This window comes from Ranitomeya variabilis, chromosome 5, assembly GCF_051348905.1.
Source record: "Ranitomeya variabilis isolate aRanVar5 chromosome 5, aRanVar5.hap1, whole genome shotgun sequence".
Taxonomy (NCBI): Eukaryota; Metazoa; Chordata; class Amphibia; order Anura; family Dendrobatidae; genus Ranitomeya; species Ranitomeya variabilis.
The window spans coordinates 260,592,159-260,617,137 of record NC_135236.1 but is presented as its reverse complement, the minus strand read 5'-3'; the positions used below and the strand labels follow the sequence as shown (position 1 = coordinate 260,617,137).

General features: G+C 42.0%; 1 protein-coding gene across 3 annotated transcripts in view; it reads left to right on the top strand.

Moving 5' to 3' along the window:
* Positions 1 to 24,979, top strand: part of VPS13C (vacuolar protein sorting 13 homolog C) — a 391,739-nt gene that overhangs the window by 294,662 nt on the left and 72,098 nt on the right. For all 3 annotated transcript variants that reach the window (XM_077264165.1, XM_077264166.1, XM_077264167.1), the window contains 9 exons: positions 1,920 to 2,024; positions 2,224 to 2,388; positions 3,623 to 3,751; positions 12,903 to 13,036; positions 13,650 to 13,776; positions 14,735 to 14,970; positions 16,447 to 16,588; positions 18,249 to 18,383; positions 22,492 to 22,573. In XM_077264165.1, coding sequence (XP_077120280.1) covers positions 1,920 to 2,024; positions 2,224 to 2,388; positions 3,623 to 3,751; positions 12,903 to 13,036; positions 13,650 to 13,776; positions 14,735 to 14,970; positions 16,447 to 16,588; positions 18,249 to 18,383; positions 22,492 to 22,573 — 1,255 coding nt within the window. The remainder of the gene's footprint in view (positions 1 to 1,919; positions 2,025 to 2,223; positions 2,389 to 3,622; positions 3,752 to 12,902; positions 13,037 to 13,649; positions 13,777 to 14,734; positions 14,971 to 16,446; positions 16,589 to 18,248; positions 18,384 to 22,491; positions 22,574 to 24,979) is intronic.

Genomic DNA, 24,979 nt, shown 5'->3' with positions numbered 1-24,979 from the left:
TGTTCTCTGCAGCTAATGTGTAGAGATACAACTGAGCAGTGTTATGTATCATTACAAACCCTTCTAGATCTCATCTCACAGTGCTGTCATCTCTCGCCCTCCTCCCACACTGATATGCAGTGATATAAATACAATGGCAAAGAAAGCTAGGGAAAGGTTAAAATGTTAATATACCACAGGTGTCACTAGTAATAACCTAAAGTAGGTTGATAGATACTTACAGATCACTCTAGGTTGGAATGTGGACAAGCGGGGATTTACCTGAGGATACTGTGTGGAGGTCCGTGCTATTTTGGAGTACTTGGTTCCTGTTGGCTTGTTTCAAGCAAGATTAGCCAAGTCCAATAATTGCTACTGCAGACAGCCATGTATTTGGCTGTAAGGCTTTTTTAAAGTTGGAGCACTGTCTCGGCCGGTGACAGGCACTCATATGCAGAATGTAAGCATATAACCCAAGCCCATCACCGTAAGCTAAGGGATGGGCAACACTCCATTCAAATATTAAACATAATGATCCAAAGGGCAGTTATTAAACTGCATACTGAATCAAGGAAGTGTCAACTTTTTTTTGGATAAAATGTTATAACTTTATTAATGTACAAAACACATAAAATCAAACACACATAATAAAAACAATGCCTCATCAACTTAAATTAAATATAAGAGTCTGGCGGCACTCGTATAAGCACTTGGGTGCTTAAAGGACCTGCGTGATGTCTTCAGTCATGCGACGCTCGCAGTCATGTGATGATGCGGCCAAGTACGGTAGGCAAGTGGGACCAAGCCTACGCGTTTCGGAAATCTATCGGTTTTCTTCTTCAGGGTTGGTCCTTACTGCATATCAGTCAGATTATATTCCCATGTCACTTGATAGCATAAATGACCACTTGGGACGTGCAAGTGATAAAGTCTGGGATTTATCACTTGCTCGTCCCAAGGGGTCATTTATGCTATTAAATGCCCCTGCAATTAGCTGTACGTGGGAAGAACTAAACCCCCCATGAACAAAAGAAATGACAAACACTTGCCTAATATTGCAAAAAAAGTTTGATCACCCCCTTTCAAGATATTTTGCAACAGTACATGGGGGCTCACAAAATGGTATCGATATAATAGGCATTAAGCAACATTGGCGCAAAGGCGATCTTATGAAGGAAATGTCAAGGGCTGAAAGCAGGTGAATCTTCCAGCTTGACACATTGAAACCAAGAGGCCTTAATAATGAAATTAAACTCTTTGCATTTGAATAATTGACACCCCCGTGGGTATATAAACTAACCAATATGCAGTAAGGACCATCCCTGAAGATGGAAACTGATAGCTTTCCGAAACACATAGGATTTGGTCCCGCTTTCCTCCAGTACTTGGCCGCAGCATCATCACATGACTGTGAGCGTCACATGACTGTGAGCATCACGTGACTGAAGATGTCACGCAGGTCCTGCAGGTGCTGTAAGCACCCAAGCGCTTACACAAATGTCACCAAACTCTGCGTATGAGTGCCAATTTATTTGTCTCCTTCTGATCTGTATGGTTTTAGATCCTAATTTGCAGCAAATTTTTCTATGTGCATATACAAGCCCCGCTATATATAAATTCTAATAATGTAAATTAGAATCTAAACTTTACAAGCTAATATCTCTGCCAAGGAGAGGAGAAATTTAAACATTTTTTTACTCATCTCTGCAGCCACTATTCCGTGATATGGCCAATTTAACATACTAAAACTGGTGAATGGTCCTCTGTGGTTTTTTTTTTTTTCTTTTTATTTAGTGGACATGTTTGCAAAGTGACTCTTCTTACACTAGTGTGTTTCACCAATGGCAAAGTGACAATATTACCACCAGTAAATATTATTTAAAGTATCACGATATTCATTCATTTTGAAAACTTGAAATGTATTTTCTTCCATGTTGTAGATCCAGCTGTGTATTTCCACAAGTTCATGGTCATCTGGATTTTCCCTGGATACAGTTGGAAGTTATGGTTGTGTGAAGTGTCCTGCCGGTAAAATGGAATATTTGGTAAGTTTGCATAGGAGTAGAAGAAAGCGTTCTCTTGACCTACAATTTCCATCAAGTTTAGTTTTGCAAAGTTGATATCAAGAGCTTTGTTATTGATGATCTGATTTTTTTTCTTTGGTGCACTCTGGCCATAATAAGAAAGTAATGATTGTTATACATTTCTATTGTCACATTTCTTTTTCTTTTGTTCCCTATTAAGGTTGGAGCAAACATTAAAATGAGCAGTTTTAATCTTACAAGGATTGTTACCTTGACCCCATTCTATACCCTTGTCAACAAGTGTGGACTGGAGCTTGAGGTGGGAGAAATTGAAGCAGACGGGTCTTTGCCAGATATGAAGTGGCATTACGTTGCGTCATCTGAGGTATCATGGTTATTTCACAAATCTACCATTTTGAGCCCATCCATAAAATGTGTTTACTTATTAGCATGTAGTTCTCTAGTCTGCTCAGAAACAATTATTCACCACTAAGCACAAGAATTATTTTAACTTGGTTCTACATAATAATTGTCATCAGGCACCTGCAGTGTACATGTTTAACAATACTCCTTTAGGCTATGTGCACACTTTGCGTGTGACCTCTGCGGGTTCTCCCGCAGCGGATTTGATAAATCTGCAGGGCAAACCCGCTGCGGTTATCCCTGCAGATTTATCGCGGTTTGTTCTGCGGTTTCCGCTGCGGGTTTCCGCCTATACTATTGATGCTGCATATGCAGCAATATGCAGCATCAATAGTAATGTTAAAAATAATAAAAATTGGTTATACTCACCCTCTGACGTCGCGATCTCCTCGGCGCTGCACTCGGCGGTCTGGTTCCAAAGATGCTGTGCCGAGAAGGACCTTCGTGACGTCACGGTCATGTGACCGCGGCGTCATCACGGTCATGTGACCGTGACGTCACCGCAGGTCCTGTTCGCACAGCAACTGAGACCGGGGACGGCCGCGTGCAGCGCTGAGAGGTGAGTATAGCATCATTTTTTATTTTAATTCTTTTTTTTTTACACTATTTTACACTATTTATGCTTCCCAGGGCCTGGAGGAGAGTCACCCCGGGTAGCAACCGCGCATTATCCGCTTACTTCCCGCAACGTGGGCACAGCCCCATGCGGGAAGTAAGCGGATCAATGCTTTCCTATGTGTGCAGAATCACAGCGATTCTGCACAAAGAAGTGACATGCTGCGGGTTGTAAACCGCTGCGTTTCTGCGCGTTTTTTCCCGCAGCATGTGCACTGCGGTTTGCGGTTTCCATAGGGTTTACATGTTAATGTAAACGCTATGGAAACTGCTGCGGACCCGCAGCATCAAAATCGCCGCAGATCCGCGGTAAAAACCGCGAAGTGTGCACATAGCCTATGATGCCATGTGTTTGTTTTTATTAAAAGATGTGTTTAAAAGATGGAAAAGAAATGATTTGCAGTTGAATACCGTACTTATGTATGATTTATTTTTGTCATATGCTATGGTTAATGAGTAAAAAAAAATGGGAGACCGGAGGATATGATATATGATGTGATGATATGATGATATTGCTAAGTAACTAATAATTACATTGGATAATGATTTCTTTTTATGCTCGTGTTTCATGTTTACTGCAGTGTGCTCCATTCTGGCCAGAAAATGTCTCTGGGAAGCTGTGTGTCCGCATTATCGGCTGTGCAGGAACATCCAAACCCTTTTTTTTCAATAAACAGGATAATGGCACTTTATTGGTTATTGACAGCATGGTAAGTTGAGTATGGAGAAACGCATATACAGGTTTAAGTACAGTGATTACTCCTTACACATTTATGGATTTTAATATGGTGTTGTGAAACCTTTTTCAGCTATCACAACCTCCACTCTGTAAATCCCTTCAAATGGGGCCAATTTCCATTTTTGTGGTTTTGTTTTTTCCCTCCCCTTCTTTCTGAGCCATCACTCTTATCTTTCTGACCACATAGACATATGAGGGCTTGTTTTTTTGCGGGAGGAGGTGAACAATTGAATTACACTATTCATTTTACCACATACCGTGTATACTCGAGTATAAGCCAACCCGAGTATAAGCCGAGACCCCTAACTTTGCCACAAAAAACTGGGAAAACTTAATGACACGAGTATAAGCCTAGGGTGGAAAATGCAGCAGCTACTGGTAAATTTCAAAAATAAAAATAGATACCAATAAAAGTAATAATAATTGAGACATCAGTAGGTTAAGTGTTTTTGAATATCCATATTGAATCAGGATTCATGATTGGCCCTATAGGATGCTCCATACAAAATACGCCCCATATAATGCTCCATAAAGTTTATGATGGGCCCCATAAGATGCTCCATATGAAAATATGCCCCATATAATGCTGCACAAAGGTTAATAAGGGCCCCATAAGATGCTCCATAGATATTTGCCCCATATAATGCTGCACAAATGTTGATTATGGCCCCATAAGATGCTCCATAGAGATATTTGCCCCATACAATGCTGCACAAATGGTGATTATGGCCCCATAAGATGCTCCATAGAGATATTTGCCCCCATTTGCTGTTGCTGCGATTTAAAAAAAAAAAAAAAAAAAAAGACATACTCACCTCTTGTTGCTCAGGTACCAGGAACTTGCAATATTCACCTCCACAATAACACCATCCCCACAGTGAAACATGGTGGCAGCATCATGCTGTGGGGTTTTTCTGTAACAAGGTCAGGGAACATGATCGGAGTCGAGGGCAAGATGGATGGTGCGAAATACAGGGATATTCTTTCTTCAGCCAAGCCTGTTTCCATCTTTTAGTGATTTGATACTGAGATGCAGGTTCACCTTCCAACAAGGCAATAGCCCAAAGCATACTGCTAAAGCAACACTCGCGTGGTTTAAGGGGAAACCTGTAAATGTTTTGAAGTGACCTAGTCAAAGCCCAAACGTGAAGATTTCAGACTGGAAGGTTTCTGTTCACCAGAGGAAACCATCTAACTTGAAGGAGCTGGAACAGTTTTGCCTTGAGGAATGGGCAAAATTCCCAGTGGCAATATGTGGAAAGCTCATAGAGATTTATCCAAAGTGACTTGCAGCTGTAATTGCTACAAAAGGAGGCTCTACAAAGTACTGACTTTAGGGTGGTGAATAGTTATGCACTTAAATATTACTTTATAGTAATATTTTTTTATTTTGTTTTTTCCTTCACAATAAAAAGAAAACCAAATTTTCACAGTTGTAGGCATGTTCTGAAATTCCAGGTTGTGAGGTAGCAAAAAGATCATTTCAAGGGTGCCAATACTTTCGTCCATGACTGTGTGTGTATATGTATATATACACTATTCAAAAACATAAAGGGAACAATAATATACAACATCCTAGATATCACTGAATTAAATATTCTAGTTGCAAATCCTATTCACTACATAGTGGCATGCTTTGAGAACAACAAAACATAAAAATGATCAATGTAAATCAAAATTAATATCCCACGGAGGTCTGTGTTTGTAATGATACTGAAAATCAAAGTGGAAAATCAAATTGCAGGCTGATCCAACTTAAGAGGAAATGCCTCAAGACAAGGAAGGGATGTTCAGTAGTGTGTGTAGCCTCCACATGCCTCTATGACCTCCCTAAAACACCTGCGCATGGTCCTTATGAGGCGGCGGATGTTCTCCTGAGGATCTTCTCCCAGTCCTGGATTAAACCAATTGTCAACTCCTGGACAGTCTGTGGTGCAACGTGGTGTGGGTGGATGGAACAAGACATGATGTCCCAGATATGGATACAGGTCCCAGATATGGATACAGGTCTGGGGAACTGGCAGACCAGTCCATAGCACCAATGCCTTCATCATGCAGGAACTGCTGACTCACTTCAGCGACATAAGGCCTAGCATAGTCATGCATCAGAAGGAACCCAGGGCCCAGTACACCTGCATATGGTTTCACAATGGGTCTGAGGATCTCATCCCGCTACCTAATGGCAGTTGGGGTACCTCTGCCTAGCACATGGAGGGCTGTGCAGCCCTCCAAAGAAGTGCCTCCCCACACCATTACTGACCCACTGCTAAACCGGTCATGCTGGAGGATGTTGCAGGCAGCAGAACCTTCTCCACAGAGTCTCCACACTTTGTCACATCTGCCACATGTGCTCCGTGTGAACCTGCTCTCATCCGTAAAGAGCACAGGGCGCTAATGTCGACTCTGCCAATCTTGGTGTTCTCTGGCAAATTCCAGTCGCCCTGCATGGTGTTGGGCTGTAAGCACAACACCCACTTGTGGACGTCAGGCCCTCATACCACCCTCATGGAGTCTGCTTCTGACAGTTTGAGCAGACATATGGATGTTAGGGGCCTGATGAAGGTCATTTTGCAGCGCTCTGGCACTGCTCCTCCTGTTCCTACTTGCACAAAGGAGGGAGGTAGTGGTCCTTTATTTTTTTGAGCAGTGTGTATACTGTGTATATATAGACAAAATACCATAAACCCAAAATGATGTATAGTAATTGGGAGATTAATCCTACAGTGCTGGGAAAAAAAAATATTTTGATCCAATAGAATATTTGGCAATCTTCCAAAAGAGCAACAATGAAGAAAAAGTTTTTAGTGAGCCCAATAATTAAAAAATATGTAGTTTATTAATGTATAGCAAATCTCAAAAATGGTAGATAGATTAGTGACTGGTAGAAGATTAAGATACCAAAAAAGAGGACTACATCAAGGACAGTAGGATATATATAATTATAGGACAAGTATCCAGGCAGCAAAATGTAAAAACATGACAATGGTCAAAGGTATCATACAAACATATGTATATAAAATTATTTAAATCACTGGATGGTCCCCTCATAAGAAGTGACAATACCTCATAATATCTATATGTCAATCAATCAAGGTTTACTGGTTCAGAATAAGCTGCACTGTGTGAAGTCATAAAGTGAGGATCAGACGGGTTGAAAGATAAACGATCATGCATGAATAGCAAGTAAAATGTGCAGTATCCATGTAAAGAACGTGTCCTTGTGTATGTTCAAGCACCCCAACGTTAGTTTTATGTGGGTGTTTTTGAGGGGCAGACCATCCGGTGGTTTAAATGATTAATAAATAATGGTGAATAAAAATCCCCTAAAAACAATTGTAGAATTGCACTTTTTTTTGCAATTTCAATACACTTTTTAATTTTTTCCCCTCTTTCCAGTACATTATATGATAAAATTAATGGAGTCATTCAAAAGTACCACTCGTGCCGTGCTAATCGAGCCCTCATATGGCTATGTGGATGGAAAACTGGAAAACTAATAGCGTTACGACTCTTGGAATAAGGAGGAGGAGAGGAAAGCGCAAAAACTAAAAATCACAAGGTCATAAAGGGGTTGAAGTAATGAAACCCACAATGGTCACTGAAATAACTTGAAACTGACCATAGTAATTTTCAATTTAAATTTATTGGATATTAACTAATGAAAATCAGACATTATTTTTTAATTGTGGTTAAATAGAAGCAAAAGTAAAAAAAAAAACTAATGACAATGGCTGGACAAAATTATGGTACCTCTAGAAACAATTTAAAATAATTTGACTATAGGGACATGTTAAACGAAGGTGTCTCTTGTAATTGGCATCACAGGTGTCTACAAACTGGTAATCAGTCAGTCTGCCTATTTAAAGGGTGAAAATTAGCCACTGTGCGGTTTATCATAGTGTGTACCATACTGAACATGGACCAAAAGAAGCTAAAGATAGAGTTGTCTCAGGGAATTGGAAAGAAAATTAGAGACAAACATGTTAAACATAAAGGCTATAAGATAATCTCTGATGTTCCTGTTACCACAGTTGCACATACTGTTTAGAAGTTTAAGGTCTATGGAACTTTAGTTAACTTCCCTGGAGGTGGCCACAAGAGGAAAATTGATACCACATTGAAGAGACTGATAATGTAAATGCTAACCAAAGAGCCTGTAACAACTTCCTAAAATGTTAGAGATGAACTCTAAATTCAATGTGCACCAGTGTCAGATCGCACAATGTGTTGCTGTCTTGGCCAAAGTAGACTTCATGTAAGCAAATCATAAAAAAACAAGACTGGAATTTACATATTGACAAGCTAAAAAGATTGTAAGAGATTGTCCTTAGGACAGAGACAAAACTAGAGCTTTTTGTTAAGTCACATCAGCTCTATGTTCACAGACGCAAAAATGAACCGTACAAAGAAAAGAACATTGTACCTACTGTGATACATGGAAGAGACTTGGTGTTGTTTTTGGGCTGCTTTGCTGCATCTGGCACAGGGTCTTAAATCTGTGCCGGGTACAATGAAATCTCAAGACTTTCGAGGAATTCTAGAGCAAAATGTTCTGCCCAATATCAGAAAGGTTGATCTGAGTTGCAGGTCATGGGTTCAACAGGATACTATCTCAAAACACCAAGAATGGCTAAGAGCAAAGCATTTATTCTAAAGTGGCCTTCTATCAGTCCTGATCTAAATCCTATTGAACATATGTGGAAGGAGCTGAAACCTGCAGTCTGTGGAAGGCACGCTTCAAACCTTAAGGTACCGTCACATTAAGCGACGCTGCAGCGATAGCGACAGCGATGCCGATCGCTGCAGCGTCGCTGTTTGGTCGCTGGAGAGCTGTCACACAGACAGCTCTCCAGCGACCAACGATGCCGAGGTCCCCGGGTAACCAGGGTACACATCGGGTTGCTAAGCGCAGGGCCGCGCTTAGTAACCCGATGTTTACCCTGGTTACCAGCGTAAAAGTTAAAAAAACAAACAGTACATGCTCACCTGCGCGTCCCCCTGCCGTCCGCTTCCTGCTCTGACTGAGCTCCGGCCCTAACAGCACAGCGGTGACGTCACCGCTGTACTTTCACTTTCAGTTTAGGGCCGGCGCTCAGTCAGTGTCAGGAAGCAGAGGCTGGGGGACGCGCTGGTGAGTATGTACTGTTTGTTTTTTTAACTTTTACGCTGGTAACCAGGGTAAACATCGGGTTACTAAGCGCGGCCCTGCGCTTAGTAACCCGATGTTTACCCTGGTTACCAGTGTAAAATATCGCTGGTATCCTTGCTTTTGCTGTCAAACACGGCGATACACGGCGACCTAGCGACCAAATAATGTGCAGACCTTCTAGCAGCGACCAGCAATTTCACAGCGGGATTCTGATCGCTGCTGCGTGTCAAATACAGCGATATCGCTCCCTAGGACGCTGCAACGTCACAGATCGCTGGCGACGTTGCTTAGTGTGACGGTACCTTTAGACAGCTGGAGCAGTTTGCACACAAGGAGGGGGATAAAATACCCGTGGACTGGTGTAGAAGTGTCATTGAGATTTCCAAAAATAGTTTGTTAGCAGTGACTGTTTTATAACTGGTTGTGCAACAAAATATTAAGTTAAAGGCTCCATTGTTTTTTGTCCAGGCCTTTTTCATTTCATTTTTTTTTCTGCTGAGCCACAATTTTAAAGTAGTAAGGAACAAGGCGTGCACTCTCGCTGGTAATGGTGCAGACTGAACGTGGAGGAATCCTCCAAAGTATAGTCTCAAACATAAACAGTCGCACTCAAAAAAGTATCTTCAGAGTGTTATTAGCCAAACAAGTGTTTTTTTTTATTTTGAAGAACACCAACAATTTAATTGTTGGTGTTCTTCAAAATAAAAAAACCCCACTTGTTTGGCTAATAACACTCTGAAGATACTTTTTTGAGTGCGACTGTTTATGTTTGAGCCACAATTTTAAAGAAGTGCCTGATTTTTATTATTTGATTTTCTATAAATTTATATTGAAAATTAGTTTTGTCAGTTTAAAGCTATTCCAGTGATCGTTGTGGCATTTTTTTTTTTATTCTTTTATGCAAAAAGGTATAAAGTTGAACTGAAAATCTACAATTTGAATCAAGGATAATTTCTTCTGGTGCCAAAATGTTGTGACTAAAATGCTCTGATTTAAAGGGGTTGTCTGAAACGATGAGTGAATTTCATACTACATTTCTAGCTATTTAATTTTATCATCTAGCTACTTTTCTAATGTGCTCAATTAAAAAAAAATCCCTACCTTTCCATTTCTAGTCTAACTTCATTTCTGTTTTGTTTTTTCTTCTGATGACTATTCTTCAGAGTCTCCCAGCATGCATTGGGAATTCTTAAATGAATAATCATCAGGGGGCTAGGGCTACTGTTCCTTCCACTGCTTCCTTTGATGTAATGAAATGAAAGGTCATCAGGGGTCGTTGCTGCTGTCACTTATCCTAGCTTCTTTCACTGCCATACCCTGATGATTTCAATTGTGGCGAAGGTTTTATAACGCTGCCACACTTCTTTCCCCGCTGCCCTGCATCTTCAGCCTCCACTACCACACTGCTTCTGTTCCCGCAGCCTTGTTCACTGAAATGAAATGTCATCATGGAGCGGTGATAGAAGCAGGGTACTGTCACTCACCCTGCTTCTATTACTGTCCCCTGATTACATCTTTTTTCAGTGAACAAGGCAGTGTGGACTGAAGATGTAAAGTGGTGTGGTTGCGTGATAGAAGTTGCAATCACTTCTTCCTCACTAGCTACTGAAACAAAAAGTCATCAGGGAATAGCGGTGAAAGGACCTGTGGTATGTGACAGCAGTGCCCGCTACCTGATGAACCTTCAATTCAGGGTGGAAAAAGAAGCAGTGGGAGCAATCGCAACCTCAGCCTCTTGATGGTGATCTGTTTGAAAATACTCAGTGCATGCTGGGAGACTCAAAAAGAATTGCCACAGAAAGTAAGAAAAGAAACCAAAGACTGGAAGTTAGAGAGGGAATGGTACGGATTTTTTAATTGATGTAACTTAGAAAAATAGTTTGATTATTAAATAATTAGATATGTATGAAATTCGCTTTTAGTCTGAGAACCACTTTAAAAAATGTTTTAATTAAATTGGCATTTTTTAGATTTCTGTTTTAAGTTTAAGCCATTTATTATTAGTAGAGATTACGGTAATACTTCTAAAACGTACTGTTATGCATCTAATTGGAAACTTTAGCTATCAATGTACCCTTTTGTGCATGCATTTTTTTCTTTTGTGTGGCTATGTTCATGTACACTGCTCAAAAAAATAAAGGGAACACTTAAACAGAATATAACTCCAAGTAAATCAAACTTCTGTGAAATCAAACTGTCCACTTAGGAAGCAACACTGTTTGACAATCAATTTCACATGCTGTTGTGCAAATGGAATAAACAACAGATGGAAATTATTTGCAATTATCAAGACACACTCAAAGGAGTGGTTCTGCAGGTGGGGACCACAGACCACATCTCAGTACCAATGCTTTCTGGCTGATGTTTTGGTCACTTTTGAATGTTGGTTGTGCTTTCACACTCGTGATAGCATGAGACAGACTCTACAACCTACAGAAGTGGCTCAGGTAGTGCAGCTCATCCAGGATGGCACATCAATGCGAGCTGTGGCAAGAAGGTTTGCTATGTCTGTCAACGTAGTGTCCAGAGGCTGGAGGCACTACCAGGAGACAGGCCAGTACACCAGGAGACGTGGATGGGGCCGTAGGAGGGCAACAGCCCAGCAGCAGGACCGCTACCTCAGTCTTTGTGCAAGGAGAAACAGGAGGAGCACTGCCAGAACCCTGCAAAATGACCTCCAGCAGGCCAAAAATGTGCATGTGTATGCACAAACGGTTAGAAACCGACTCCATGAGGATATTCTGAGTGCCTGCCGTCCACAGATGGGGGTTGTCTTCACAGCCCAACACCGTGCATGAAGCTTGGCATTTGCCACAGAACACAAGTATTGGCAAATTCGCCACTGGCGCCCTGTGCTCTTCACAGATGAAAGCAGGTTCACACTGAGCAAATGTGACAGACGTGACAGAGTCTGGAGACGCCGTGGAGAGCGATCTGCTGCCTGCAACATCCTTCATTATGACCGGTCTGGCAGTGAGTCAGTAATGGTGTGGGGTGGCATTTCTTTGGAGGGCTGCACAGCCCTTCATGTGCTCTCCAGTGGTAGCTTGACTGCCTTTAGGTACCGAGATGAGATCCTCAGACCCCTTGTGATACCATATACTGGTGCGGTTAGCCCTGGGTTCCTCCTAATGCAGGACAATGCCACACCTCATGTGGCTGGAGTGTGTCAGCAGTTCCTGCAAGATGAAGGCATTGAAGCTATGGACTGGCCCGCCCGTTCCCCAGACCTGAATCCAATTGAACACATCTGGGACATCATGTCTCGCACCATCCACCAACGTCATGTTGCTCCACAGACTGTCCAGGAGTTGGCGGATGCTTTAGCCCAGGTCTGGGAGGAGATCCCTCAGGAGACCATCCACCGTCTCATCAGGAGCATGCCCAGGCTTTGTAGGGAGGTCATACAGGCACGTGGAGGCCGCACACACACTACTGAGCAGCATCATTTCCTTGTCTTGAGGCATTTCCACTGAAGTTGGATCAGCCTGTAACTTCATTTTCCACTTTGCTTTTGAGCATCATTCCAACTCCTGACCTCCATGAAATATTAGTTGTGATTTACGTTGATCATTTTTAGGTTTTATTGTTCTCAACACATTACACTATGCAATGAATGAAGATTTACAACTGGAATATTTCATTCAGTGATATTTAAGATGTGAGATTTTAGTGTTCCCTTTATGTTTTTGAGCAGTGTATATTTGAATATATATCATTATAGGGAATCTGTCAGCACAGAACGACTGTTCAAACCAAGTGCAGGTGCTTAGTACACCCTTCATGGATCTATAAAGCCAGAGATTTCATAAAAAATAGAGGGGCTGGTGGAAATAATGATAAGACGAGTAGATGGGGCTGACAGTGAACCGTTCGGCCAGGCCAAGAGTGTACCGAGAGCCTGTATTTGGTTTGAACAGTCATTCTGTGTCCACGGGCTCCATTTAACTATCATCTGTTGTTGTATTTCCAGAGTACCGGGCTCCTGGTGGATGTCAGTATCTCAGATCACTCAATAGTAATTAAATTTTCAGATTACTATGAAGGAGCTGCTCCTGCATTGATCATGAATCATACACCTCGATCTAAATTGACGTATAGTCAAAGGTAGGACAAGAAAATGACATGCTGTGTTGATTCATTATGTAGCTTTTGTCTAGTGGGGGTTACACACAGGGCCCGATTTATCAAGACCTGCATTGTTCATGCTGGTCTTGATGAGGAAAAGTTCTATAGTCAGATACTTCTGATTCGTGAAGAGTCCTTAGCTTCATCATAAATCTGGAGCGGAAGATGAGTGGTATGCCCCTCGCCACAAATCCTACTCATGTCCCTGCTGAAATAAGATTTGTGGTGTACAGAACACCACCGCTAATCATGCCTCCCCCTTACTAGCTTTCCACCCACTTTGTTGAGGCTGGGTGAAAATTGTTTGAGAATGGCAAAAGTCACAAAATATGAGCGCAGCCTTGAGTTTTGCCAAAATGTTGTGACTTTTCAAAGTTTTTTACACAAGAATACTGACATAAAAGCTTCCATGAAGTGAGCCCAATGTGCAGAATTGTTTACATTTGGGAAAAAAAGGCACAAAAAAATGGTTCATATCAATACACCCATAAAGTTTTTCTTGCATCATTCACGTCTAATTTTACGTTTTTTTTGGCTAAAGTAATAAAGAAGCAGAATTAAACTACATGTTAAAATACTGAATACCTTACAGTGGCATTGAAGAGGAGACAGTGCTTATGCCTGGAGAAACAAAACTGTTTGCCTGGGCTGATCCAACAGGAACCAAAAAACTGATGTGGACATATAGCCAGAACAAGGGGGAGCTTGACCTGTTAAAGGTAAATTGTTTGTCTCCGTTTTCCTCTTTCTTGCATCAATGCCCTTTTATATATGGATTTTTACAAGACTAAAAGATATTTTTATAGGATGCCTGCCACCGTTTTACTTTGTATTTGTTATGGGGATCGCACGAGAGAGAGGGGCCAGGAGATTGCAGCGTCTGGTTACCTGGACTCCTGCAACGGTTAGAACTTTGTCACCATCATATTAAACTGCAGGATTTCTTTGCTCTGGTATTGTTAGGTTTATCAGTACAGTTCATCTCCTTGAGCTCTCCATCATGGATTGTCTCAGCTGTTCTGTATTGGACACTCCCCTCTGGCATATATGCTTGCCACTGGAATTTGGAATTGCCAGTGATAGTTCATTCTGCCTGGTTTGGAGTTGGAGGAGTTATTCGGTGTTTATATTTGGAGTTTGGAGAGTTGCCCTGGAGATTTCTGCGTGGAGTTTGTTTGCGTGTTCATCTTCATCATCTCCTATTTGATTTCACCTACCTTACCCTCCCCTCTTCCACTGTTTGGTGACTGTATTTTGTATGATTGTTTTCATTTATCCCTGTTTATCTTTCATTGTCAGTCTAGTATAATCCTATTTACTTTACCTTCACACTGGTAAGGATAAGTCAGGAGCATAGCAAGGTATGTGACCCTGTGTCTCCACCTTCCAGGGTAATCCGGGGAACAGGAATAGACTAGGGCACCCCCTAGTGTGAGGGATAGGGAAGGAGCCCCTTCCCCCAAGAAATCCTGTGTGAAATAATGAATTGCTTTATGACTTTTGCTTAGATTTGCAAGTATCAACAGCTATTTTTAGAATCCGTCTGATATATACAGATAATAAGAAATCTATTTGTAGTAGTTCTATATATTGTTTGTCAGAAAAAAAAAGTTATCAGATTTTCTCACCTAAATAAATTATTTTCACACTGAATTACTTAATCAATTTTTTTTCCAGGATGAAAGTGGACAGTTTGCTTACAATCATGAAATTCAGATTCACTGGGTGTCATTCCTGGATGGGCGTCAGAGAGTCTTACTTTTCACTGAAGATGTGGCTTTGGTGACAAAGGCACGCCAAGCTGAAGAAATGGAGCAACCCGATCAGGAAATAAATATATCCATTCACAGTTTGGGGCTTTCTCTAATTAACAACGAGACCAAACAAGAGATTTCTTACATAGGAATCACAAGGTAAGTGTTAAATAGACTTTTCATCTAATCGCAGTTATAGCTTGGAACATTGTAAGCAATTTGTATTACCAGCTTTTTTCCCCAAATCTAAAGGCAAACATTTTCCTTGTTGCCTTTGCTCTTCTCTCAGGTCTATTAGGGTGTTCATACTGTTCGGTTTATTAAAGTAAATCTCTTGCCAAGACAAACACGAAGAAGAAGGTTCTAGATTTACATTGCTAGAATGAAATTGGTGGTGTAGGAGACTTGCTTTTTGAAATATTGCATCATTAAGTGTTCTGTTTCTAGGGGATGTTTCATGCAAGTCACCTCATACAAATTCTTAAGGTACCTTCACATTAAGCGACGCTGTAGCGATAGCGACAAGGATGCCGATCGCTGCAGCGTCGCTGTTTGATCGCTGGAGAGCTGTCACACAGACCGCTCTCCAGCGACCAACGATGCCGAGGTCCCTGGGTAACCAGGGTAAACATCGGGTTACTAAGGGCAGGGCCGCGCTTAGTAACCCGATGTTTACCCTGGTTACCAGCGTAAAATGTAAAAAAAACAAACACTACATACTTACATTCGCGTCCCCCGGCGTCCGCTTCCTGCACTGACTGAGCGCCGGCCCTAACAGCAGAGCGGTGACGTCACCGCTGTGCTGTACTTTAACTTTCACTTTACGGCGCTCAGTCAGTGTGGGAAGCGGACGCCGGGGGACGCGAAGGTGAGTATGTACTGTTTGGTTTTTTTACATTTTACACTGGTAACCAGGGTAAACATCGGGTTACTAAGCGCGGCCCTGCGCTTAGTAACCCGATATTTACCCTGGTTACCAGTGTAAAACATCGCTGGTATCTTTGCTTTTGGTGTCAAACACGACGATACACGCCGGTCTGACGACCAAATCAAGTTCTGAACTTTGTTCAACGACCAGCGATATCACAGCAGGATCCTGATCGCTGCTGCGTGTCAAACTAAACGATATCGCTATCCAGGACGCTGCAACGTCACGGATCGCTAGCGATATCGTTTAGTGTGAAGGTACCTTTACAGGGAGTGTGTCAGCAGGACTTCAGCCTCCAAGCTATTTATATGCATGTGTATCTCTTTCAAAGACAAGTCCAATAATAGCTTTACATGGCCAGTCTGCTCCTCTGTTACTGAGAAATCAGTTTTTGAATTGATATAATTTGAAACCTCTGTCACTCCAGCTATATTGCTCACCCAACATTGCCTCCTGACTGACAGGCTCTATGCTGTGTGACTATAGGCAAAGGAGTCGTTAGTCAAGTCAGAGGTGGTGCTGGGTGGGGAAAGGAGCTGAACTGGCAGAGACTTCAGATCGGAAATAGATCTTCAAATTCGCTTTCATATGAATTCAAACTCTGATTTCTCATTGAAGGAGGAACGCACTGGGCATTTGAAGGTATTGCTTGAAAGTGCCTTTGAAATTGCTACATACACGTATAACTGGTTGATTTTTGCTTGCAGCTCAGGAGTTATCTGGGAGCTAATGCCAAAACGGAAGTGGAAGCCCTTTAACCAGAAACAGATTCTTCAACTAGAACAAGCCTATGAGAAATATCTCGCTGGGGAACAATGCAGATGGACAAAATTAGATGGCAATTTTGAGGTTTGTATGGGTTACTTGTGTGGTCTGATGTTACTGAAGTTGAGCTATCATCAGAATATGACCTATTAATTACATTTGATTTTAAATGTATTTTCGGAAAAATTTTAGCAATGTGTTTTTTTTTTTCTTGTCACGATCTGTATTTAAAAAAAAAAAAAAAAAAGAGTAATAAAAAAAAAAAAATTATGCAATTTTTTTCCCCAACTTACTGCCTATTGTTGCCTACTTGAATGAGTGGTCCTGGGTTATCGGTCATGTATAGAGGTGTTGCCTGTCATTGTAATCCCGCCTCTGCTGGTATGTTCAGTTTGTAAACTCTTCCTGAAAAGACAGGAAGTGTCTAAAGTAGCCTGTGTAAAAATGGCACGTTTACTGTTTTTTTTTATTATTACATTGAACCTGTCAGCAGGATTGTACACAGTAACCTACAGACAGTGTCAGGTTGGCGCTGTTATATTGATTAAAATGATACCTTGCTTGGTGAAATCCGTCTTGTGGTTGTTGTTGTTTAATCTATATTTGTAGTTTTCAGTTAATGAGATTCTCGTGCTTCGGGGCGGCCTGTGGGGCGTGGAGGGCTTTGTTCTCTGCTTGTATATTCATCTGTATGGGTTTATGACAGGTCACTGATCCCTCCCTGACCTCCCCCTATTTTACCTACTGCATAGAATTATTGTGTGAAAAAAAAAAAAATCACATTTTTCATTCAGGTGGCGGCACCTGTGCTGTAGCATGATACAGGGGCTAATATGGCAGTTTTCATGTTATTTAGAAATATAGTTAAAGGGAACCTGTCACCCCCAAAATCGAAGGCGAGCTAAGCCCACCGGCATCAGGGCTTATCTACAGCATTCTGTAATGCTGTAGATAAGCCCCCGATGTATCCTGAAAGATAAGAAAAAGAGGTTAGATTATCGGCACCCAGGGGCGGTCCTGGTTTGGTTCTGGTCCAATGGGCGCCGTGGACCGGTTTGGGGCCTCCCATCTTCTTACGATTACGTCCTCTTCTTGTCTTCACGCTGCGGCTCTGGCGCAGGTGTACTTTGTCTGCCCTGTTGAGGGCAGAGCAAAGTACTGCAGTGCGCAGGCGCTGGGGAAGGTCAGAGAGGCCCAGCGCCTGCGCACTGCAGTACTTTGCCCTCAACAGGGCAGACAAAGTACGCCTGTGCCGGAGCCGCAGTGTGAAGAAGAGGAGTTCATCCTATGAAGATGGGAGGCCCCGGCCTGGACCGCGACGCCCATCAGATCGAACCTCCCGCCCCTGGGTGAGTATAATCTAACCTCTTTTTCTCATCTTTCAGGATACATCGGGGGCTTATCTACAGCATTACAGAATGCTGTAGATAAGCCCCTGATGCTGGTGGGCTTAGCTCACCTTCGATTTTGGGGTGACAGGTTCCCTTTAAAAAAAAAAAATTCTTAATCAAAATAGCACCTGCGCCGTAGCATCTATCTTGCTCCGATAGATGCTACTGCGCAGGTGTCGCCGCCGGTGCCATTTTGCTAGAGAAAAAAAAAATTAGGCTCCATCAAGAAGAGGCCAAAAATGTTTTAAAAATATATGTAACACCAAATCCTTATTTACACAATAGGTAGTTTCTCTGACCATCATTTCCCTTTAAAGCCCATTGTCTTTAATCTGTATCTTAATCACATGTAGGTCAGCTTCAGTTGTATGGAAATGCGCTCACCAGTTAAATGCAAAATCAGAAGAAGCTTCCTCTCTGGTATCCATATAGAACTGAAACAGTCTCCACATCAAAGAAGCTTACGGGCTCAATTATACTGGCTACAGGTGAAGTCAAGTTTATACACAAAATGGATTAAAATACTGTATTTCACTTTTTGCAAACAGTTACTTGTATATGAAATATTTTCTACAAGTAATCTTTAATATCTGGTGACACACAAGCCTGCTCAGTTATTTTGCTTGATTGCAATCAATTTTGGTTTGAATGGTTTAACCCTTGAACATTTTTTTAATTTTTAAGTTTTCTTTTTTAACTTCCCTTCTTCCAGGAGCCATTCCACAATTTGTTTTTTTTGGTTTTTTTTGTTTTTAACATGTAAAGCTGACAGATACCAAACATGTATGTTGTTTTTTTCTTTTATTTAAATGGTGAATAAAATCAGAAAGTTCATTACGCTGTTTGCCAATTGGATAAATTTATTTTATGTTTTCATAGATAGGATTTTTTCGAACGCAACAATGCCACATATGTGTGTATTTATTTCTTTTTTTATGGGACTAAAAAGGATTAGTTGAAATTGTTTTATTTTATTTTTTTCTATTTTTAAAAACTTTTCTCTGTATTTTTCTTAGGAGATTTGCAGCTGCTATCATCTGATACATACAAGGGCATCAGTAGTAAACAGTCAAATGACTATTGTTGAATAGTACTTAATTTTTGCCAGAGCAGTACTTTTTAAGACACCACTGCAAAATTTTCAGTGTGTCTGATTTTTCTTTTTATAGGTATATTTTTGAGTAAAATGTAAATTGTTCTTTTATTTTATTAACTTCTGACAACATGTCTACGAATTTCCAAGCAATACATTTTGTATTTTTTGTCAGAAAAGGTGAAATGGTCAAAATTAAAAAAAAAAAAGGTAGTGCTTTCAGACCTCAAATAATGCAAAGAAAACAAGTTCATAATCATTTGGAAACCGCAATACTAATATTTTTACTCAGGAAGAGTTCAGAAATCAATATTTTGTGGAATAACCATGATTTTTAATCACAACTTTCATGCGTCTTGGCATGCTTTCCACCAGTCTTTCACACTGCTTCTGGCGCAAAAATGTAAGCAGTTCTTCTTTGATGGCTTGTGACTATCCATCAACCTCTTGATTACATTCCAGAGGTTTTCACTGGGGTTCAGGTCTGGAGATTGGGCTGCCTATGACAGGGTTTTAATGTGGTGGTCTCTTAATTTTTGCCACAGCTCTATGCAGCGAAAAAGAAAGTAAAACCTACTATAATGTTCAAGTAAAAGAATCTATTTCATCAATCAATCAACTGAATTATCTGGAACTGTTAGCTCTCCTGTGTAACCAGAGTAATTATCCTTGTACCACCAATATTTTACAGATCATCAGTCACACTTTGCTATTAAAGGGACTATGTCAGCAGCATGACATAGGGGCGGAGAGCCTGATCCCAGTGATGTGTGCAGCAAATATGATATAATCAGTTTTCTCTGCTGCAGATCTAGCAGTTGTTGAGCTGTGTATAATCCCGTCCACACCACAGCTTTCTGTGTACATTGTGTAGTAACAGAGAGCTGCTAATCAGTGCTGGGGGCATGGTTGGACCACGATGCATGTGGCCAGTAGTCTTGTAGCTATAATCTCCTGCTGATAAAGCACTGATTGTATTGAAACAGCAAAACATAGCCCAGTAAGGGTACCGTCTCACATAACGATTTACCAACGATCACGACCAGCGATACGACCTGGCCGTGATCGTTGGTAAGTGGTTGTGTGGTCGCTGGGGAGCTGTCACACCGACCGCTCTCCAGCGACCAACGATGCCGAAGGCCCCGGGTAACCAGGGTAAACATCGGGTTACTAAGCGCAGGGCCGCACTTAGTAACCCGATGTTTACCGTGGTTACCAGCGTAAAAGTAAAAAAAAACAAACAGTACATACTCACATTCCGGTGTCTGTCCCCCGGCGTTCTGCTTCTCTGCACTGTGTCTGCGCCAGCCGGAAAGCACAGCGGTGACGTCACCGCTGTGCTCGCTTTCCGGCTGGCCGGCACTCACCATGCAGAGAAGCAGAACGCCGGGGGACAGACACCGGAATGTGAGTATGTACTGTTTATTTTTTTTTACTTTTACGCTGGTAACCACGGTAAACATCGGGTTACTAAGCGCGGCCCTGCGCTAAGTAACCCGATGTTTACCCTGGTTACAAGCGAACGCATCGCTGGATCGCTGTCACACACAACGATCCAGCGATGACAGCGGGAGATCCAGCGACGAAAGAAAGTTCCAAATGATCTGCTATGACGTACGATTCTCAGCAGGGTCCCTGATCGCTGCTGCGTGTCAGACACCGCGATATCGTATGGATATCGCTGGAACGTCACGGATCGTACCGTCGTAGCGACAAAAGTGCAACTGTGAGACGGTACCTTAAGTGACACATTGTAATCATTGTTTGTGCTACTTCATTATTGTTGTCTCAGGTTACATAGCAAAAACCTGACGACAGATTACCGTACTTTTAGGCCATGTGCACACGTTCAGGATTTTTCGCGTTTTTTTTCGCTATAAAAACGTGATAAAAACGCGAAAAAAAACGCTTACATATGCCTCCTATTATTTACAGGGTATTCTGCATTTTTTGTGCAAATGTTGCGATTTTTTTCCGCGAAAAAATCACATCGCGGAAAAAAAAGCAACATGTTCATTAAAAATGCGGAATTGCGGGGATTCCGCACACCTAGGAGTGCATTGATCTGCTTACTTCCCGCACGGGGCTGTGCACACCATGCAGGAAGTAAGCAGATTATGTGCGGTTGGTATCCAGGGTGGAGGAGAGGAGACTCTCCTCCACGGACTGGGCACCATATAATTGGTAAAAAAAAAAGAATTAAAATAAAAAATAGTCCTATACTCACCCTCTGATGGCCCCTGAAGTGTTCCCGCCTCTCCGGTGCATGCTCTCTCTTCGGTTCCTATAGATGGTGTGGTTCAGGACCTGTGATGACGTCACTGTCTTGTGATTGGTCGCGTGACCGCTCATGTGACTCACGCGACCAATCACAAGCCGCGACGTCATCACAGGTCCTGAACCACACCGGCATCTATAGGAACGGACGCCGCTGAGGAGATCGTCTGGGTGAGTATAACCATTTTTTATTTTTTTTATTATTTTTAAACATTCTATCTTTTACTATAGATGCTGCATAAGCAGCATCTATAGTAACAAGTTGGTCACACTTGTCAAACAGTATGTTTGACAAGTGTGACCAACTTGTCAGTCAGTTTTCCAAGCGATGCTACAGATCGCTTGGAAAACTTTAGCATTCTGCAAGCTAATTACGCTTGCAGAATGCTAAAAAAAACGCGAAAAAAACGCAAAAAAAAAAAAATGCGGATTTCTTGCAGAAAATTTCCGGTTTTCTTCAGGAAATTTCTGCAAGAAATCCGGACGTGTGCACATACCCTTAAGGTGTCAGGATATCTCATGGTGGAATCGAGTCCTTTATAGAAGGCTCCACTCGTAAGATGCTTTCATATGATTATTGGGGACAAGAGTGACTGATTAGGAACGTTCTTTTCCTGATGATCATAAAGTGTAAACAGGATACCAATCGCTCAACAAAGAGCAAAACGCTTGTTAGTCAGGTGAAATGATCTTTTGGCTAACTAAAAAGATCATTGTTCTCGGCAATACATTGTCTTGTGTAAGCTGAAAACAGTAGCAGCCGGTTAGCACAGAACAGTCTTTGCCTGATCGTTCTGCGTACATCTAAGGAGCGATCACCAATTGGAGATAATTTAACTCTGACGGTTGGCTGGTGTAAACCAAGTTTTAGTTATGAAGAAGAGCCTCAGCTGCTCCACCAGGTTTGTTTTGATGGAATAACCTTTTTAACACACTTTATTCTAAAATATTTTTCATTGATTCCAAAATAAAGAAAACCCTTACAGTATGTAAAGAATAAAGTCATGAGCAAAGCTTATCCATATGACGTCTCTCCTTCATGTGATGTATTTGGGTCTGTACACCCATCTGTGCTGCTTCGGTGCATATAATAACCTATGGACAATTTAGTCAAATGACTATATAACATGACCCCAAAGTAATAATGTGATATGGATGAGCTTTCCCTGCAGTCATGTTTAGTACTTCCTCAGAGATTTAGTGGATTATGTTGTTTTCCTTGGCAGGTGGATAACCAGCTTCCTGGTTCGATGTTTCCTGCCGTCTTCCATCCAGTTGCACCTCCGAAATCCATTGCTTTAGACTCTGGTAAAAATCATTATTTTCTGATGCTGAGTTCTTCACTGTCTTTACCTGCACCAGCATGTCACCTTCACAATACAGTAAGGCTATGTTCACACATTGCGGAAAATTTCCACCTCTAATTTGGTTACAAATCAGCACGTTTTCTGCATTGAATCCACAGACGGAATCCATATCTGATACTTGCGGATTTGACTGCGGATTTCACCCTACTCCATATACTAAGCATTGAATAGGATGAAAACCGCAATGAAAATCCACATAACAACGAGCATGATATAGTTTTGAAATCCGTCTCATGCTTTCATTTTTGCTCTTTTTTATTTCCGAAACAAGTGACCTGAATTTTGTAGAAACCAATTTACTTATGTTATACTGTGAATTGCTGCAGATTGACGTTGCGGAATCCGCAACTAATTCGAGATGTGTGAACTTGGCCTAAGACATAATTTTTTAATTTTTTTTTTGTTGTATTTTATTAATTTGTGCATAACTGTTTACCATAATCTTAAACAGTACAAAACGAACTAAAAGTATGTAACTATTATTAATTATTTATTGTATAGGTCAAAAATATACAAAAAGCATATATTGTAGATCAATAGTATATGTAGTGCACTGTCTGCTTGGACGATGAAAACTCTGAAGATGGCCATATACTTAGATGGTTGTCAGCCAAATGATGGTTCAGCGGACCACCATCTCTGCTGACTCATACACTGGAGCGTTTGTTCGGCTGAACGATCCTGTGCTCTATGAGAAAGCCGCCGACTGACACGTCAACTGGCCGCTAATCTCAGAGAGAACAATACGATTGGTAGTGTAAAATTGGACATAGACGATCGACCTTTCTCCCAACCATCAGTAGGCCGGTGCCTCCATATACAGCGGGAACGGAAAGTATTCAGACCCCTTTACATTTTTCACTCTGTTTCATTGCAGCCATTTGGTAAATTCAATAAAGTTATTTTTTTCTCATTAATATACACTCTGCACCCCATCTTGACTAAAAAAAACCAGAAATGTAGACATTTTTGCAAATTTATTAAAAAAGCAAAACTGAAATATCACATGGTCATAAGTATACAGACCCTTTGCTCAGTATTGAGTAGAAGCACCCTTTTGAGCTAGTACAGCCATGAGTTTTCTTGGGAATGATGCAACAAGTTTTTCACACCTGGATTTGGGGATCCTCTGCCATTCTTCCTTGCAGATCCTCTCCAGTTCCGTCAGGTTGGATGGTGAACATTGGTGGACAGCCATTTTCAGGTCTCTCCAGAGATGCTCAATTGTGTTTAGGTCAGGGCTCTGGCTGGGCCAGTCAAGAATGGTCACAGAGTTGTTCCGAAGCCATTCCTTTGTTATTTTAGCTGTGTGCTCAGGGTCATGGTCTTGTTGGAAGGTGAACCTTTGGCCAAGTCTGAGGTCAAGAGCACTCTGGAAGTGTTTTTCATCCAGGATATCTCTGTACTTGGCCGCATTCATGTTTCCTTCAATGGCAACCAGTCGTCCTGTCCCTGCAGGTGAAAAACACCCCCATAGCATGATGCTGCCGCCACCATGTTTCACTGTTGAGATTGTATTGGGCAGGTGATGAGCAGTGCCTGGTTTTCTCCGCACATACCGCTTAGAATTAGCACCAAAAAAGTCAATCTTTGTCTCATCAGACCAGAGAATCTTATTACTCTGTCGCCTCATTGGGGGACACAGGACCATGGGTGTTATGCTGCTGTCCACTAGGAGGCGACACTATGCATAATCTGAAAAAGATTAACTGTGGCTCCTCCTGTGCAGTATACACCCCTGGACGGCATCAGCCTTCTCCAGTTTTTGCTTAGTGTCGCATAGGAGGCACACCTACAAGATTTTTACTCCGTTTTTTCCGACGGGATTACAGATGAAGAAAAGAGGGTCTCCTGTGAGACTCCCGGCATGGCTCCTTCCTCGGCCCCCTGTTATGGGATGCCCAGTTGAAGTAGAGATGGCATTCCCCATGTTGCTCCTTCCCCAGTCCCTCGGGTGCTGGTTCGAAATCTAGACCCCCCCCCCCCCCTCATTCCCCAATTCCTTTTGGTTTCTGGGTTGAGGTCGAGGCGAGGATAAAGGCCCCTGAAGGTGACAACAGCACCCTCCCTATCCCCTTCTGGGGGTATTAGGTTGAGACACCTCAGGTAGGGCCTGTACAGGCAGCATTCTACAGCTCCCAGCAATGGGCCAGCACACTGCGCCTTCATCCAGGGACCCCAGCCCAGCTGCGGGCTCCTGTTGGGGCCGGGGGGAGTGCAGGCAGGCATGGCACAGACAGACACAGGGCTCCCTGCGCCCCTGTCTCTGCGACAGCACCAGCTCTATACTGCCTCAGGGAGACCCCTACCGGGCTCCTCCCTTCCGCTTATAGCCCCACCGCCATCC